Source organism: Musa acuminata, chromosome BXJ1-4 (genome assembly GCF_036884655.1).
Source record: "Musa acuminata AAA Group cultivar baxijiao chromosome BXJ1-4, Cavendish_Baxijiao_AAA, whole genome shotgun sequence".
Lineage (NCBI taxonomy): Eukaryota > Viridiplantae > Streptophyta > Magnoliopsida > Zingiberales > Musaceae > Musa > Musa acuminata.
The window spans coordinates 32280001-32297563 of NC_088330.1; the positions used below are offsets into that span (position 1 = coordinate 32280001).

Consider the following 17563-nt stretch of genomic DNA (forward strand, 5'->3'; position numbering starts at 1 on the left):
ATATGAAGTGCTAAATAGGGATTTTCTAAACTTCCTAGTCTTCTAAATTTTCATGTAATGGAAGCATTTTCTTTGTAATTTTAAAGCAACTAGTGCTCCCATAGACTTGGTCAAACATCTGCTCCAATGATAAACTTCATGATGGGTGATTATGCATCTTTTTTTGTGAGTGCTTGGCCATCTAGTTGTAAGAAGCATTTCTGTTGTAGGGCCATTTCCTGATCATTGGCTACCTCGAACGCTAATTTCTGAGTATGTTATCAATCATGTTTACTTCGTAAATATAAACTAGGAAGAAGAAGGCAGTTCACAAGACCCCAACTACAGATGACAAAAGGCTTCAAAGCACTCTGAAAAGAATTGGGGTGAACACTATCCCTGCTATAGAAGAAGTCAATATTTTTAAAGATGACATTGTCATCCAGTTTCCTAATCCAAAAGGTAAATAAAAATTCACATTGCTTGAGCAAATGTCCCTTGTATATCATGTGGTAAAGATCTCATCTGATATCCAACTTATTTTGTTTCTTATTCAGTGCAAGCTTCAATTGCAGCCAATACATGGGTGGTCAGCGGTTCTCCCCAGACTAAAAGTACACTTGTTTGTCCTACTTGTATCTCATTATTGTACTAGGATAGGATAATACATCTTCTAAATTGAGGATAAAATGTCAAAAAGAAAGATTTGGTAGTACTTCGGTTCTCTGTTTGCAGTGATCTTGTTCAGAGTAGCTAGTAATTCACATTGGTGCTTAAACAAGGCAACCATGTAGGTTACAGAGATGCACAAATATTCACGGTTTAAAACATACCTTTTCATTCAAATTTGTAATATATGTGTATATCTTCTCCATTATTTTCTGTATCTGAAAGTTTCTGCATGAATGCAACTTATCTTTGTGGTTTTCTTGGTGACAGAACTTCAAGATTTGCTACCTGCAATCATCAACCAACTAGGTATGTGCTATTTGATGATATGATGTATTTATGAAAATGTGATAAGTGCTTTCTAGTAGAAATACCAGTAGTTGCACACGAAAGATGTTTTCTTCAGCATAATGTGTTTCTGGTTACAAACTTCTTTGGATTGTACTTGTAAATTTTTGAGATGCCTCATGTAAATGACTAGCATCAGCATTCTAAATAGATCATATCGAAACAAATACTGTTTCTTGCTCTTTCCTGCCATATTTCTATTTGAGGATATTTATTTGTAGCTGTTACGTATGACCTTCTTAGCATTTTAGATGCAAGATGTCTCATTGGGTCACTTGCTACAGCAAGATGCCCACTTCATTGTTGTATATCTAAGAAGAGTAGCTTTTGAACAGAATGAATTTCTACCAAATTTATATTTGTGAGCCACTATTTACTCAATCATTACTTTGCTTAGGCCCTGATAACTTAGAGAACTTGAGGAAGCTTGCAGAACAGTTCCAGAAACAAGCACCAGCTGCTTCTGCTGCTACGGGTGAAGAAGATGATGATGATGTCCCAGAGCTGGTGCCTGGAGAGACATTTGAAGAGGCTGCAGAGGAAAAACAAGCTTCATAATCGCAATACTCGAGGGCAACTCTAGTCTTTTTCTCTCAGTTTTCTTGATCATCGTTACTTATCAGTTGTGATTTGGTGATAGTACCATAAGTCAACTCCTCCAGCCTATTCTAACTAGGAAGACTCTTGTCAGAGGTCGTAATCTTTGTTCCTTTTGCATGCTTGCGATGTTCTCAGCCGAGGTAACGAGTTGTATGAAGATTTGCAGTTTGCTTAGAAAACACAGTAATGTTGGGACAGGTCTTCATCAACTTGTATCAATGTAATGGTCTATATTTTGGCTTTCCTTGATTGCTGGATGATATTTGATTGCTCATTCTGTGGGGATTAGCGAGATCATCAAAGCTTTTTCACTTCTCATGGTGATGGCGAAATGCATGTTCAAAAACAGAACATATCACTACTCATTGACCGCTGATAGTTCTGTACTAGAATCTCATCTTCTAGAATGCTTAAATGCCCGAGGTTTCCATGAGCAACTCTCCTCGTGGAGTCAACGGAAGGGAGGCCAAGCCAAAGCAAGCCCACAAGCTTCAGGGTCGTCCTTCTCTCTCGCCCTTTTGAGTCCCCATCTCTTACCCCTTTCGTTTCGTTTACCAGAACCAGGGTCCCTCGACTGATCACGATCCATATCTTCCACTACAACTCATCAGATGGAGATCGGATTGCTCCAACGAGCCCTCTCCTCCACGCCATCAGGTCTTGTCCGTCGAGGGAAGTCTCGCCCACAGAATTGGCATCCCCTCTACAGAGTACGTCGAACCGACCGCTGCTCGCATCTTTCATCAGCTCATCACTGACACGGCATGCCGGAAGATCACACCACCGTACTCCCCACATGTCGCCGCGGAAACGCCCCTGCGAGCACGACACCCCGTCGGATGGAGATCAGACGGCTCCAACCAGCCCTTTGCTCCTATGGCCACTCCCTGGTCCGATGGGCCCCACAACTCTTGGCGCAGATCTGACGCAGCGGGTCCCGCCGAAGCTGGACCGTCCGGTTGCTTCTCTTTTGGCCTGGCGACACGGGGCCCCATCATACGGTGGACACGTGAACCCTCAGCGGTCCCGTCACCTTCCTCGGGAACCTACTCCACCTTTGAACTTTTCCCACCGCTTTTTCGCTGTAGAACTATAACGTCCCGAGTCGTCTTAAACGTCACCGGAGAGTGACGGAATCAAGACGACCGTGATATAGGTGACGCCGCTACGGTAGCTTTTGTCGGATGACGTGTCGGGTGTCGGTCGTCATCTAAAAGTAATTATTTTATCTGCTATTGTTGTCGTCTTCCACTTCCGCCATCCAATTCGCCTTTCGTCGTCGGAGGATCTCTCGGTAAAGCGGACTTAATGCCTTCATTCTGCAGTAGTAATTTAGCCAAACGGCTAGAGAGTCATCAATTAGTCTAATCTTGTGAGGCCTTATAAGTAATTAGTCACGGGAGCATGATTTTGTAGCACCAGAGCATCAGCTGTACAAAAAAATTTCTCTTTTTATGCAGCGTAATTCTTTTATTAGAAGTTACCATGGTGGATTAGAATTTGACCCTAACGAGTCAAAAGCAATTTGGAAAAAGTATGACAATTCAGTAGCATTGGGAATAAAATTGCGTACTATCACATGTGTTCTTATTATGAAGTACCAAAAATGATGAGGTTTCTAATTATTCAGTCAGTGTACATAAAAAGACAAGATTTGGAAACAATCCAAGCAATAATACTCTTGATTGAATAAATAAACAACTCATTTCAAATCAGTTCAGTTTACTGTTTCTTTTGAAGTCAATTCAATTTTGTCCTCTTAATCACCATTCCTTTCCCTAATAAGCTTTCAAATTCTAAGGTTTCTGATCTTTCAAATTCTAAGGTTTCAAGTTCATGACAGAAATTAGAGATGTCAAAGTGAATATATTACTTGTACTAATGAACAATTTGCTGTTGTTGGTTGGTGAAGGTGACTACTCTTTCATTTTATTATTGTCCTTTGCCTTCCCTGTTCTTTTCATGCATTACTTCTTCGTGTGATTTGTTTAGTCTTTATCATCTTTTTAACTTCAGTAAATCTTCCCCTCCACTTTCATGGCACCAGCATTTGAGTATGACTCCTGTTGGAGACAAGCAGTGCGTTGCCCCTCTACTCTTCATCATTCTTATTATATATGATGAGTGCACAAAAGAAAGGAGAGAGAGAGAGAGAGAGAGAGAGAGAGAGAGCGCACTGACATATAGCTGTTGCTCTGTTCATCTGATCACGCCTGACACAGCTGACTCTTTTCCTGAGGAGGAACGGAGGCTTTTGATGCCAACAAGAGAGAAGTCATCTCGCATTTGTTACTCGGTCACACCCAAATTAAAGGGGAGAGAGCCGTCTCTTTCCAACGGCTACTTCTCATCTTCTGCCTTGCCTCTCGGTTCGAACCTTTCCTTGTGTGATTCTTGTGTATAATGTTGCTGTCAGGGGAGGAAAAAAAAATGGTTTTTGATCTCTTGTATCATCTTCCGATTTCTTGTTCCTTGTTTCTTTAGAATCTGTGCTTCCTTTGGAAGGGCATTATAAGGTTCCACTAAATAACTACGTTGATCTTTTTGTTAGAGGAGAGTTGTTAGAGAAAAGGAAGTCTTTTGATCGTCTTGTCTGTTTAATTCTTTTACTTGAATATAAATTTCTTCTTTAAAGGATCAAAGAAAGAGAGCTTCGAGTAATTGTCTTGCAGTAAAAGGGTTGATTCTTCAGGGTTGTGAAGCCAAATTTGGGGTTTTGCAGGCCGGAGATTTGCAGTGCTCGCATGAATAAACACAATAGCTTGCATTAGGAATAATATCTTCATCCCAGGTATCCTTTCTCTTTTAAGTGTCTTTACCCAGAATTTCCTAGACATTTAGATGCATCGAATGCTTTAAATTTTAGTTCTGATGCATTCGAGTTTTTATCCAACTGATCAGTAGTGCATTTTCGGTGTGTCGTTCCAATGATTCATAAAAGTAGATTAATTGTTAGGCAATAGTTCTGTTCGTTGCAGCGCATTAGAATTTAATGTAACGATTCCTTTCTGATAATTTATCTTCAAGTTTTGGATGATTTCTGTGAACCTTTTGATGAAGCAGGCTCTGCAGTGTGAGTTGGTGTTGGCTGTTCCTGTGGGGGGTAATCGATAGCATCTGAAATGGAGGGGATAGTAATGCAGGTTGAAATTTTCATCTTTTGATCCTTATGTTTCAACCATTTTTCATTCTGAAAAGGAAATGAGGCACTTTGTTTGCCTGGTTCTAGTGATAATCTCATCTGGAAATTAATAGTTCTTGGTGAAGATCTAACGGGAAAGCATATAAAATTTTGTGACTTGTGCCGATAACTAGAGGATTAGCAAGCAAGCTTTCACAAGTTCTGTGTCATAGAGCAGTCTCTAGGTGCATTGTATGGCTAAAGTATAACATAATTATGAGAGGAACCCTTCTTGGAAAATGTTGAGATGTCACTCTCAAAGAACTGCGATAATTTTGTAATGACCTGTGAAATTTAGGAGAGGAATAGTCTATACTGCAAAACAATGTCAACATAAGTGTACATAAAGTTTACATTCTGTTCCTCTTGTAGTATCATAGAATTTATGAAGCATCAACTTTCCAATATGGCATCATAAATCGACTACCTGTTCATTGTAGGTGTTCATTCTTAACAATTGTTTGGATTTTCTGCACAAAATGTATATATTCTTTTCATATATGGCCCATTTATCCAGGGACACAGGATAATGTGAGTATGCATAATGTTTCATCTTCTCGCGGGGTAGTATCTATTAGTACTTTCTTACAATTGCTTTTCAATGTAATTTGTCGCAGGGTGAAGTTACCTCCGTGGATAGATCAGGAAACATAGTATTAGATATCGAGAGCCTCACACCGTCATCTGACAAGTGCTCTGGAAGCCCAAAGATGACTGTAAGTAGTCGTAAGGCCTAATGCAATTATCATGGATTGGTTTTGGAACTGCCTCATAACATCCCATTTCTACACATCGGTACTCAATTGTTGTTCGTTTAAGGAATTTCATACAGTTTTTGTTTTTTTTTTCTATAACAGAAAGCTTTATCTCGTAAAGGATCATCCCGTATGGAGAGGCGGAATGGTGAGGAGCAAGATGCAGATGAGACAACCAAAAAGATTACTAAAGGTATGGAGTGTGTGGACCGCTGAAACCCACCATTTAGAACATTTAGATCAGGAGACCGGGCACATGCAATTAGCATGAAAAGTGAGTTGGTTCATGCTTTAGCTTTGTCTCTGCATATTATATTTCATAAAAAGATGCAAAAGACAAGAGAAGTTGCAGCAAGTTAGTACTTGAAAACATTCCACTGCATGTGATGTTAGATTTGATCCTTTCCAATATTTCTCAAAAGAAACCTTGCTGGCTTTTCTGCAAGAAGCATCGAATCGCATGATTCCTGGTAACATTCATAGCATATGTAATGTATAAGCTTGTTGTCCTTATCTGCTAAAAATGATTCTGTGGTGTTTTCTGTACCTTTTGATCTCAAATTTGCTGGTGTGGCTCATTCTAAAAGTAATGATCAATTTCATGCCGCAATAACTAGATCTTAAAAAGTGAAACTCTCTGTTTCCTCCACTGCAGTGGTGTGCTATCATCTGGAGCAGTTTAAGCAGTCCTCAGTGCCAAATAAAACTCTTATAATTGTACCTACTTCAGCGAATGCTTCTATTTCAGATGCTGGAGATGGAAGGCTTAGGAAGTTCAATCATTTGACAGCCATCAACCCCAGGAGAATCCTTCTCCTTTTGGCATCTTTGTAAGTATCATCGGCCTTTATCTCGACTATTCAATCCATGCTCTCTCGACATGATGAGTGATTTCAAACTTTGTACAATGCAGCAAACAAAACTTGCTAACTCTATGGAGTTTATATGTCTTGTATAAGTAGTTTGACTTTTCTAGCCACGTGGTTATATCTAGATGAACCACTGTAACTGAACAAACAGCAGCTAAATCCCAATGTAATTCGCAAATTTTGTTCCATTTTCCATCCTTCACAAAATAGATCACTTCTGGAAACTGGAAAGAGATATATAGAGTTAATTTCAACAGCCAAAATTTAAGCCTCTCTTGTTAAATTATTGTCATAGATACAGCTCCATCCATCATTCATATGCCTTGCACCACTCCAGCATCTGATAATGCAGAAATGTCACAAATGAAAATGATTTTGGCTAATTTAAGGGTAACTGAGATGTTTGTATAATAGGGCAATAAACATATAGGACAGGCCTTGTACCTGGCAGCCTTCAGTACAAGAAGCACCTCACTTATGATGGTCCTTATTGCTGCAACTTTATTAAATGAGACGAGGAATAATAAGTATGAAATTTCATCCGACTCACACACAGTGGTCCTGACTTTTGGGCCATAACACTGCTAATTTTCTGATTCATGAAAGCAGATAGGCTGGCTGTCACTCAGACAATTGCAAACCAACCTAACAGGGGTTTCTTCTTTACTAAGATTATTCATGCTGCACATATGGACAGAATTTGTTTCATCTGAAGATGAACATGGATACATATTTTCTTTGCCCAAGGCAATTGATGCTAGAATAGTGCTTTGTCTTCTGTTGCCAGGACTCCAAATATCAGGATCAGTGCTCTTTGCATGAACTTTGATGTCGAAAAATTTTAGAAAGCAAAATTTATTTGATGATAAGGTTTTGGGGGACATTTTTGCAATAATCAAACGAACACAAATGAATGGTGTAAGAGAGAATTTTGGATCAAAAAGTGATTCAGGCCATGTCAACTTAATGATCCAAACAATTGATCTTGATCTAAATCTTGATAGGTGTTTGTAAGGTCCATCATGTTTTATTTTTTGTATTAGTAATCAATTCAATATATGTTTCTTGTTGTTCAGATTTTGCTTAATTATTTTGCCTAGTTGATGTATATATTATAAAGTTTCAAAATATATAATCTTTATTTCTAGGATTTTGAACATAGATAGTGCCCAATGGGGAAGTCGTCTTGATTCCAAACCTCATGATTGACTTTGATCAGACAAAAACAAGGTTCCACGAGGCTTCTAGGCTCTCAATATACTGGATGAACACATACAATCCTTCGTGTCTTACTGAATGTATCTCAGTTCAATAGTTTGGTATTGTTTTAGATATAATAGCACCTTTATCATTGTACAATTTTGGTAATAATAATCTAGTTCCAGATGTTTGCCTTATGAATAAAATGTGGCTTCTTTTTCTTCACATAGACAACTTATATTAATTTACTTTTGTAAGGGATTAGTTGTTCCCTCAGTGTCCCTTGAGAACACTCGTCTAAGTCATCCCTTGGTCCATGTTGCTAAAGCTGTCTTCAACTAATGTGGTCCAAGTTAACACCTGCCATTATTCATGGACTTGTATGGTGATTAGGCTTCATCAAAATAGGTGCACAGAACACTAAACACAGTTTTGTGATACTTGTTTGGCTGCTTTTCAAGATAAGTAACAGAACCATCTGTATAGAAAACTGGTTTTTTATACATTTCCATGATAAAGCTGCTGACAACCCCAAATTAGTTTTCATATGGATCAAAGTTTAAAACATTAGATTGTGTATTATATGATGTATCAATTGTTGACTCCTAATTCATACATTCTAAAACATCAGATTGTATCTTTAGTGTATCAATTGATAACACTAAAGAGTATCTCTAGAGGCTGACACTTTAAAACATTAGATTGTGTAATATATGAACTGGTGTATCAATTGTTGACTCCTAAGCCATACATTTTTCTGAGAGATGGTGAAAGTGTATCAATTGATAACACTAAAGAGCATCTCTAAAGGCTGACACTTTAAAACATTAGATTATGTAATATATGAACTGGTGTATCAATTGTTGACTCCTAAGCCATACATTTTTCTGAGAGATGGTGGAAGATTGCTCATGTTTGCCTGTCGTTCACAGGTCTAGCATGGGGACAATGATTCTTATATATTTCACACTTGCAATATATTGGCGACAAAGCTTTAGTTGACAGCAAGCTTGCCCATTGGTGTTCTGTCCAGACGATCACAGTTGACACATCGAAGGCCAGACTTTATACTAGGTGTTGAATCAATATCTGGACCAGGAGGCAGAATATCTTTCACATGAAAGATACCATTTCTGTGCATATGAGCAATTAGTGATAATGAGTACCTGCATAGCGAATTTGGTCTAGATGCTGTGCCGATTCACCGCTGTGAAATGTTGGCGAGTCAGTGAGAGTATTATCTTGCTTTAAGGCTTTGATCCGTTGGACATCTTTCTTTTCCTCAAGGCAGTGTGCTTGAAATGATTGATAACATGGAACATATCTGTGAGTTAATCTAGCTGGTTTTTTTGCTTGCCATATATAATTGGCAGTCCAATGTAGATAGGCTTTGCTGTTCGAATATTTCCAGGTTATCTGTTGGATTGGGAATGGTACTGATTTAGATGATTTATGATCATAAGCTACTATATGGCATCCTTTGACATGCAGGATTATCTTGAGAATGGTTTATGTCTATAAAAATTCCATGTTTGTGATGTTTAAAATTAGAAGTTCTGACAATGTGTCACGGACTTAGCTGGTTTTGCCTAAGTCGTGCGGCACCTTTGCGTATCCGTCCGCAAAGGTTAGTCTCCCCGAAGCCTCTCATGTCCCTTAGGACCCACAAAAGAGAGAACGAGTTAGAGAAAACGTCTCATTCAGGATCCACAAGCAAACATTTTCGAAAATAATTCATAAACAATGTAAATTACAAACAGACATTACAAGCTCTGAACAGTTGCACAACAAAGGGTAAAATGATCCACTATAGATCGAAAATCTCTTACACGTATCCACATGATATAACCTTTTATTTACAAGCTTAAAGCGACCATCAACCTAACTAAAATGGGACTATTAAGCATTCGATCGTCTCTCTACATGTTGTGCAGAGCATGAACATATAAAAAGACACGGATATATATAAGCATTATATCAAACATTCTGTTTAGAAGTTTGTCCGTGACAAATGTGAGAGCATGATTTCTTTCATAGGTTTTAGTGGTGGGCCGAAGATGCACATTAGACCTATAGACATATGATGTGTATGATCCAAGCAACACAATGGAAATTATCATGGTATTGTTTTCCTAAAATTTGTTCCACATTCATAGTATGTGCCAAGATCTAGTCTGTTTAATGCCTTTGTAGTACTTGCAGCTAACTGTATATTTGTATTAATATACTTTGGTCTGTTCTCTTTCTCTGACAGTGTATTAATAGATTTTCATCCTTACTTTTCCAAAAATGCGTTCCACATTCATAGTATGTGCCAAGATCTAGTCTGTTTAATGCCTTTGTAGTACTTGCAGCTAACTGTATATTTGTATTAATATACACCTGTATTCACATAGAACATTCTGGCCCTTCTGAATACTTTGTGCTGTTGTTGTTCTCATCAACATGAACATTGTGATCAACAATCCAGATAGTAACAGTGGGCAAGACATATTTGTTTCTTTTGCTTGAGTTGCAAATGCTACTGGATATTTGTTATTGTTCTCTACTGGATATGACAGTGTTATGTTTTACTGAAGTCTTGAAGTCTGAATGATAAATGTTTTGTGATAGAGATCCATTGCGAGTGTAAGAAGGAAGTAGTGATGCTGATGCATGAGCTTTCCTTCCTTTTCTGAGGGTTTGTTTCTCTGGGAAGAAGCTTTTCTTCTATTTCTGAGTCACCTGAATCCTACTTTCAGAACATCTACCTGTACTTTCTCTCTCTCTCTCTTTCTCTGACAAATCATGAACTTTTATCTCACAGCATGAGCTCAGCAGGAGGTCTGTTGGACATCTGACACTCTTTGAGGAGTCAACAAAGTGCTGGAATTTGCTATCAACTGATGTGGAATTGTGACTCAACATCACAGCTAATCTCAGGAAATGGCAGACATGCACATCTGAGTGCTACTCCATGACCTTCCCACTGCATGGCACAGTTCACAGCACTCAAATCCATTGGCCATCCAAACACTACGAGCAATGATTTCCCTGACCAGCCATTGTCTTGGCTCAGCCAATGAACTTCCATGGACATATACAAACAATGATTTCCCTGATCAGCCATTGCCTTGCCTCAGCCAATAGACTTCCATGGACATACTAATCTATCCCAACAAGACATGACAGCTTCCACTCAGACAAAGCAAGGAATCCACTAGCAGGATAAGACCTGCGCTTCACCATTGGAGAAACTGAGCTTTTCAGGTCTGCCCATAGGAAAGCAAATCAAAGCATCCACGAGATGAAGCTTCAAAGCCTTTTAAATTACCCTCCTTGAGGCAACTTCTCTCCAGGTGTACTTCACCAGAGCATGATAATATAAACTATCTCCATTAGTTGACACTCATCAAGTGCCACCAAAATGTTCTTTGGCAATTGATCCTATGGGAACCCAACTAGTTTTGTTAATCATATCCTCAAACTTTTTCAATGTGGTAGTGATTGCAGGTCTCAGCAGCACGCAGTCCATCCTCCTCCTCCACCACCACCACCACATGCCATTCTGCCCTCTGGTCACCATTAATGATCAATCAGACTACTTGTTGGTGCTCCATGCAGTGTTTGCCTCAAGTTCATCACCGATTACAGAGTGGAAAGAAGGCCTTTGCCATGCATCAGATAACACTGAAAGCAGTGACGAACACAGAACCCTCCCCACATGATTCTATCAATGGCTATGCAAAGAGGTTGTCCTTCTCTTCCATCCTTTTTCTCCCCATGTGTTTGATATCGGTTCCTGTCCGAGAACAGTGACCACTGTCAGCTTGCAAGCAAAGCTTTTGCCGATGACTGCACTGCAGGTTCCTCCTCCCTTTGACTAGAGCCAGAAACATCCTAAAAGTCATAGCAGAAGAAAGAGATTTGGTTTGATTTGGGGGAATATCTTGCTTTGCTTCAAAGCAATGTGAGTCCATTTCATTGGCCTTCCCCCTTCAGCATCATGACTTCCTTCCATTCAGAAAAGACGATTAGAGAGAGAATTAGAAAGATGGTCAAAATGAGGTGGGAGTTTTGTATCATCTGCTGATCCCTCAGCTTCTTTGGATGGAATAATGAAGTGCAACAGTTTCATTCAACCTTTCTCAACTAAGCAACAAAATTTATGGAATGATTTTGTGGATTACACTTCAACTTAATACTCATACATTACTGTCAAAAATTACTTGTATAAAATATAAAAAAAATTATATTAATTAAATTTATTGACACTAATTAAATCCAGACTAATTTATAAATGAAAAAAAAAAAAAAATTCATCTTGAAACCAAGAATTCAACTTAAAATAAAATGCCTACTCACAATGTCAATCCAAATTACATCAGCCTATGCATAAAAAAGGTAATCTAACTTATAATATGACCAATAGTTCATCTAATTTATAATATTACCATGATTCAATTATTACACATAATTTTAAGGAGAGAGATTTTACATATATATATATATATATATATATATATATTGTCTTATAAAAAAATATTTATTTGGAGGATACACACTTACCACCTCATATAGAACATAAAATTTATAGTGACCCATATTAATTTATTGGTAGTGTCATCAAACCGGCACACTTGTCGAGTTTACTGATCCTAATATAATACGATGGATTAGTTGAGGCAATGTGGATGATTAGGAAGAGGATTAGATCAAAGACATAGGTTTCCTTCAACGTTAACCTACCCACCTATCGCCATAGACGAAGAAATGTACACTCTTCCTACTTCCTCTGCATGCATATATACATGTTGCTAGTTTACGTGCTGTACATTTCAAGCAATAGATTGCGACATCAAAGAGATGTGTTCACGCAAGAGAATTAAATTAATTCGATGTTCATCAAAGAGATGTAACCTATTGAGCACACACACCTTTATCTCTAATCTCTTCTTAATCTAATCCTTAACCTTCTTAAGTACTCTCCCAACAAAGATAATTGTGATGTTTTTCCCCAAAAATAAAATCCAAATAATGGGTCCACTTACAAACACTGGTCCATCATGTCGTCGTCATCACATTTATTGCGTGAATTTACATCCATACGAACAATACAAGACCGGTTTTGTACCGAATTCAGTTGTTGTTTTTCGGTGGGTAGATTTGATGTTTGGTATATAACTGAAGTCAAACTTTACAGTTTATATAAGACTATTACATAGAAAACTAATAGAGCACGTGTGTCTTTAAAAAGTGAGGTAGACGAATTTAATCTTAAGATGAATTTAATGATTAGAACTTTGGTTATCATCAAATTAGCAATATGACCGACACCCACTGCCGGAAAAGCAAAGTCAAAACCACCAAACGAACCAGTACGCATCGAAGGGGTCATAACATGTTCCTCCGGACCATCCTAATGGTCAACTCTCCCAGCGCAGAGAACCCGTGCTCCGTCCCACTCCGTTGTCAGCTTCGCGTAGGAACATGATAACTAAAAGGGGTGGATGGATAAAGGCGAATCGAAACAGTGGGGGTTGAGCTGTGCGGTCGGTCACCGCCGTCGTTGCAAGTCCGGAATTAGGCGAGCCGCCAAAGAAAAAAAGAAAAAAGGCAGCGCCGCACGTGTCGGGCCACCGACCCTTTGACCGTTGACCTTTTATGCAACCATCTCGCCGCTCGGCGCCGCTCGGCGGTCACCGCCAAGTGCCCGTCTCCACGGCTTAACGTTCTTTACCTTTATGGCTGCCCACTCGCGCCAATTTTGGACCAAGTGGAAGGGTTGAACATTTCGATCGGAAGTATTAAATATGGTGGAAAAATGGAAAGCTGGTGGAAGGACAGCCAAAGGGTTGAATAGATGATAGAGGAGGAGTCAAAACCAACCATCCCTCTTTCTCTCTCTCTATCTTCTGTTGTCTGCTCTGTGCTTCCCAGATTGAGATGAAGTAAGATGGATGGTGGAGTTTTGTGGATGTCAATTGGTAAAAGTGTCTGAGCCTGGCTAAAAGTCCTAAGCGTTGCTTCAAGGATAACAGTGTCTCCTTCACCAATCTCTTGATGTTTTCTGTTCTTCTTCTGCTGGATGTCTACTACTCTTGCTTTTATGGCAGGATTCTTGCTTTGACAAGCTCTGGCTCTAGCCATCAGCTGTTATGAGGAGGGGAGGAGACGAGTTTGTCTGTGTTTTGATGCAAAGATTAGTGCTTTTGTGCTTCTTCATCTTATTCCGAGCTGAGCTCACCAATTCCCAGAACCAGAGCTGCAACTCCGGCGACCTGAATGCCCTGCGGGGCTTCTACAGGGGTCTGAAATCAGAGGCGATAGGTTGGAGCATCGATGCCTCTTCTTCCGATTGCTGCAGCTGGGACGGCGTTTCTTGCGGGGATTCCTTCGACTCGGGACGGAGGGTGATTGGGTTGGATCTCCAGAACAAGAGCCTGAAGGGATCCCTGTCTGATTCCTTGGCAGAGTTGGATCACCTCTCATGGCTTAACCTCTCTTCTAATGTTCTTCATGGCACTGTTCCATCAGGGCTGTTTAACCTCAGCCGATTGAAGCGCCTTGATCTCAGCGTGAACAAGATTTCCGGATCGATTCCGGCGGACTTGCACCTTCCCTCGATCGAGTTCTTCAACGTCTCTTACAATGCTTTCGGTGGCGCTCATCCGAATCTTGCTGGGTTGACGAAGATGGTGGTGTTCGATATCAGCTTCAATGAGTTCTCTGGCACCATTGACACTACCATCTGCAATTCTTCAGCTGGAATCCAAGTCCTTCGGTTCTCCATGAACTTTTTCTCTGGTGAATTTCCTCTCGGCTTCGGTAACTGTGCTTCCCTTGAAGAGCTCTCCATTGATATCAATGCTGTGTCTGGGACTTTGCCGGAAGATTTGTTCAAGCTGCCATTTTTGAGGAGGTTACACTTACAGGAGAACCAGCTCTCTGGTTCACTGAGCTCAAGAATAGGTAATCTCTCTAACCTTGAGCTACTGGACCTCTCGTTCAATTGGTTCTCAGGAAGGATCCCCAACATCTTCAGTAGATTGAGAAAGCTCGAGTATTTCTCTCTTCAGTCAAACAGTTTCAGTGGTCATCTTCCTTACTCCCTGTCGAACTTGTCGCCACTTAGAACGCTCAACCTGAAGAACAATTCGCTGTTCGGTGAGATCACTCTGAATTGCACGGCCATGAATCATCTCGGCTCACTCGATCTCGGCTCGAATCTGTTCGCCGGCTCTGTTCCTTCTGATCTTTCTGATTGTGTGGAGCTGAAGACTTTGAATCTCGCCAGGAACAATCTCGTCGGCGAAATTCCAGTCAGCTTCAAGAAGCTCACTTCGCTATCCTACCTCTCACTCTCCAACAACAGCTTGTCCAACATATCTTCTGCATTGACGATCCTGCAGGAAATCCAAAGCCTCACCGGTTTGGTACTCACCAGGAATTTCCAGGACAGCGAGAGGATTCCCACGGATGGGATTCGGGGGTTTCCCAACATCCAGCTTCTTGCTATCGCAAACTGCGGCCTTTCCGGATCGATACCACCATGGTTGTCTGGTTTCACCAAGCTCAATGTGCTGGACTTGTCATGGAATCATTTGGAAGGGATCATTCCTGCATGGATAGGACATCTTGATCATCTTTTCTATCTGGACCTGTCGAACAATTCGCTGGGGGGAGAGATTCCCGATAGCTTGGCGCAGATGAAGGGCCTGATCTCTGGCAGCGCCTCGCAGCCTGGACCTCCAACAGAGGACTTCCCTTTCTTCGTCAGAAAGAACATTAGCGGGAAGGGTTTGCAGTACAATCAAGTCAGCAGCTTCCCACCATCTTTGATCCTGTGCCAGAACAGGCTTGTTGGGCCAATCTTGCCCGGGTTCGGGAACCTAAAAAGGCTACTTGCTTTGGATCTCAGCAGGAACAGGCTATCAGGGACGATTCCGGAGGAGTTGTCGGGGATGGCGAGCTTGGAGACTCTGGATTTGTCGCGCAATGATCTCACTGGAAGCATTCCTTCCTCGCTCAACAAGCTCAACTTTCTGTCAAGTTTCAGGGTGGCCTACAATAATTTGTCCGGCCCGATCCCTGTCGGAGGGCAGTTCTCGACCTTCTCGAGCTCTGATTTCGAGGGGAATCCCGGTCTCTGTGGCTTTCACTTGAATCCATGTGATGCGGGAGGACATGGAGTTTCTGCACGGAGTGTTAGCCGAAGGCGAAGGAACAGAGGTGTGATCATAGGACTGGCCTCCGGCATTGGACTCGGCACGTCGTTCCTTGTCGCTTTCGCTTACTTTCTCGTGTCGAGGACTCGCCATGGTCGACAGGAAGACAGCTTGAGGGTGGCGGCGGATTCGAACGGGGGTCCAGAAGCGGCGGGGTCGAGATTGGTGCTTCTGTTTCAGAACATGAACAGCAGTGAGCTAACCATCGGCGACATCTTGAAATCCACCAACCACTTCGACCAATCCAATATCATCGGGTGTGGAGGCTTCGGCCTGGTGTACAAGGCAACTCTACCAGATGAGAGAAAGGTGGCGATCAAGCGGCTTTCCGGCGACTACTTCCAGATGGAGAGGGAGTTCCAGGCCGAGATAGAAACGCTCTCTCGAGCTCAGCACAGAAACCTTGTGCTGCTTCAAGGATACTGCAAGATCGGCAGCGACAGGCTTCTGATCTACTCCTACATGCAAAATGGGAGCTTGGATTTCTGGCTGCATGAGAAACCCGACGGGGGATCGATACTGGACTGGGAGAAGCGGCTTCGGATAGCTCAAGGAGCAGCAAGGGGATTGGCATACCTGCACCAATCATGCGACCCACACATACTCCACCGTGACATCAAGTCCAGCAACATCCTGCTCGACGACAACTTCGAAGCTCATCTGGCTGATTTCGGGCTTGCGAGGCTCATCTTGCCCTCCGACACCCATGTCACGACCGACTTGGTTGGGACACTAGGCTACATTCCTCCCGAGTACGGCCAGTCCTCGGTTGCTACTTTCAAGGGCGATGTCTACAGCTTTGGGGTTGTTCTGCTGGAGCTGCTCACCGGGAAGAGGCCAGTGGATATGTGCAAACCAAAGGGAGAGAGGGAGCTGATCTCGTGGGTGCTTCAGATGAAGAAGGAGAAGAGGGAGGCCGAGGTGTTTGACCCACACGTATTCGATAGAATGCTTAGCCTGCAGCTGATGAAGGTGCTTCAGATTGCTGGTCTTTGCCTGAGCGACTCTCCTAGGTCCAGACCGCCGTCGAAACAGCTAGTTTCATGGCTCGATAACATCGGCACAGATTGACACCATTTGCCAAAACGAAGGCAAATCACTCATCTCTCTTTTTGAGATCAGGAGGATTGGCTTCAGACTCGAAAGCTGTGCTAATCTGAAGAAGGAAGCTTTCCCTGCATACAATGATCAGGTAGGAGGTACGTATAGCTTTTCTCTTCCTAGTTACACTTATATGTGCTCGAATCGAGACTCGATTATAGCTGCTGCAACTTCAGAGACGAGCTATGCACATCTCTCCATTTTTGTTTATAGAAATAAAAGGATCATTAAATGTCGGGGCAAAATGCCAAATATTCCTTCTCTTTTATGATCTTAGCACAAGAGTGATAGCATCATCATCTCCATTGTGGTTGCTTTACGATTGATTGATTCATTGAGGGCTTGCATGCAGGAAAATGATCCAAAATATTCCTTCGCCAGTAGAATAATTTCAACCATGCAGGTTACCAAAGTCATGCTATAAAAAAGGCTAATTTTATTTATAGATGCATGTCAGTTTAATGTTTGGCTATTAAAGAAGGGACAGAAGAACAAGCTATGAACTTCCAATGCACATAAACATGCACATAAATAGACCCAATGAAGAGAGAGGTTCGTGAACAGGAAACCACTGTTGTCCAGCGAGCTGAACTGTAGCATCATTGGATCGAAGCATCAATTCTTATCCAGCCTTCATTCTATCTTATCCAGAAT

The 17563-nt window shown here is 41.3% G+C and overlaps 3 protein-coding genes across 6 annotated transcripts in view; all 3 read left to right on the plus strand.

Annotated features, from left to right (window-relative positions):
* LOC135653315 (basic transcription factor 3-like) overlaps positions 1-1845 on the plus strand; it is a 3327-nt gene extending 1482 nt beyond the window's left edge. Inside the window, exons 3-6 of the mRNA XM_065175167.1 lie at positions 293-441; positions 537-593; positions 919-957; positions 1394-1845. Coding sequence (XP_065031239.1) covers positions 293-441; positions 537-593; positions 919-957; positions 1394-1554 — 406 coding nt within the window. The 3' untranslated portion in view covers positions 1555-1845. The remainder of the gene's footprint in view (positions 1-292; positions 442-536; positions 594-918; positions 958-1393) is intronic.
* A 1873-nt stretch (positions 1846-3718) lies between these two features.
* Positions 3719-11782, plus strand: LOC135653321 (uncharacterized). 4 transcript variants are annotated; one of them, XM_065175199.1, is made up of 7 exons: positions 3719-3965; positions 4319-4387; positions 4660-4739; positions 5395-5493; positions 5635-5725; positions 6188-6362; positions 10408-11782. In XM_065175199.1, the coding sequence occupies exons 3-7, from the start codon at positions 4719-4721 to the stop codon at positions 10439-10441; spliced, it is 420 nt and encodes a 139-aa protein (XP_065031271.1). In that variant the 5' UTR covers positions 3719-3965; positions 4319-4387; positions 4660-4718; the 3' UTR covers positions 10442-11782. The 4 variants fall into 4 exon arrangements, with proteins under 4 accessions (XP_065031271.1, XP_065031260.1, XP_065031255.1 ...); XM_065175183.1 differs by lacking the exon at positions 10408-11782 and adding an exon at positions 8534-9087 and having other exon boundaries at positions 3722-3965; positions 4232-4387; XM_065175179.1 differs by lacking the exon at positions 10408-11782 and adding an exon at positions 8534-9087 and having other exon boundaries at positions 3723-3965.
* A 1604-nt stretch (positions 11783-13386) lies between these two features.
* LOC135653332 (phytosulfokine receptor 1-like) lies at positions 13387-17214 on the plus strand. Its single transcript, XM_065175207.1, has one exon. It carries the CDS (start codon positions 13739-13741, stop codon positions 16877-16879), a length of 3141 nt encoding a protein of 1046 aa, XP_065031279.1. The 5' UTR covers positions 13387-13738; the 3' UTR covers positions 16880-17214.
* The last annotated feature ends 349 nt before the right edge of the window (positions 17215-17563 follow it).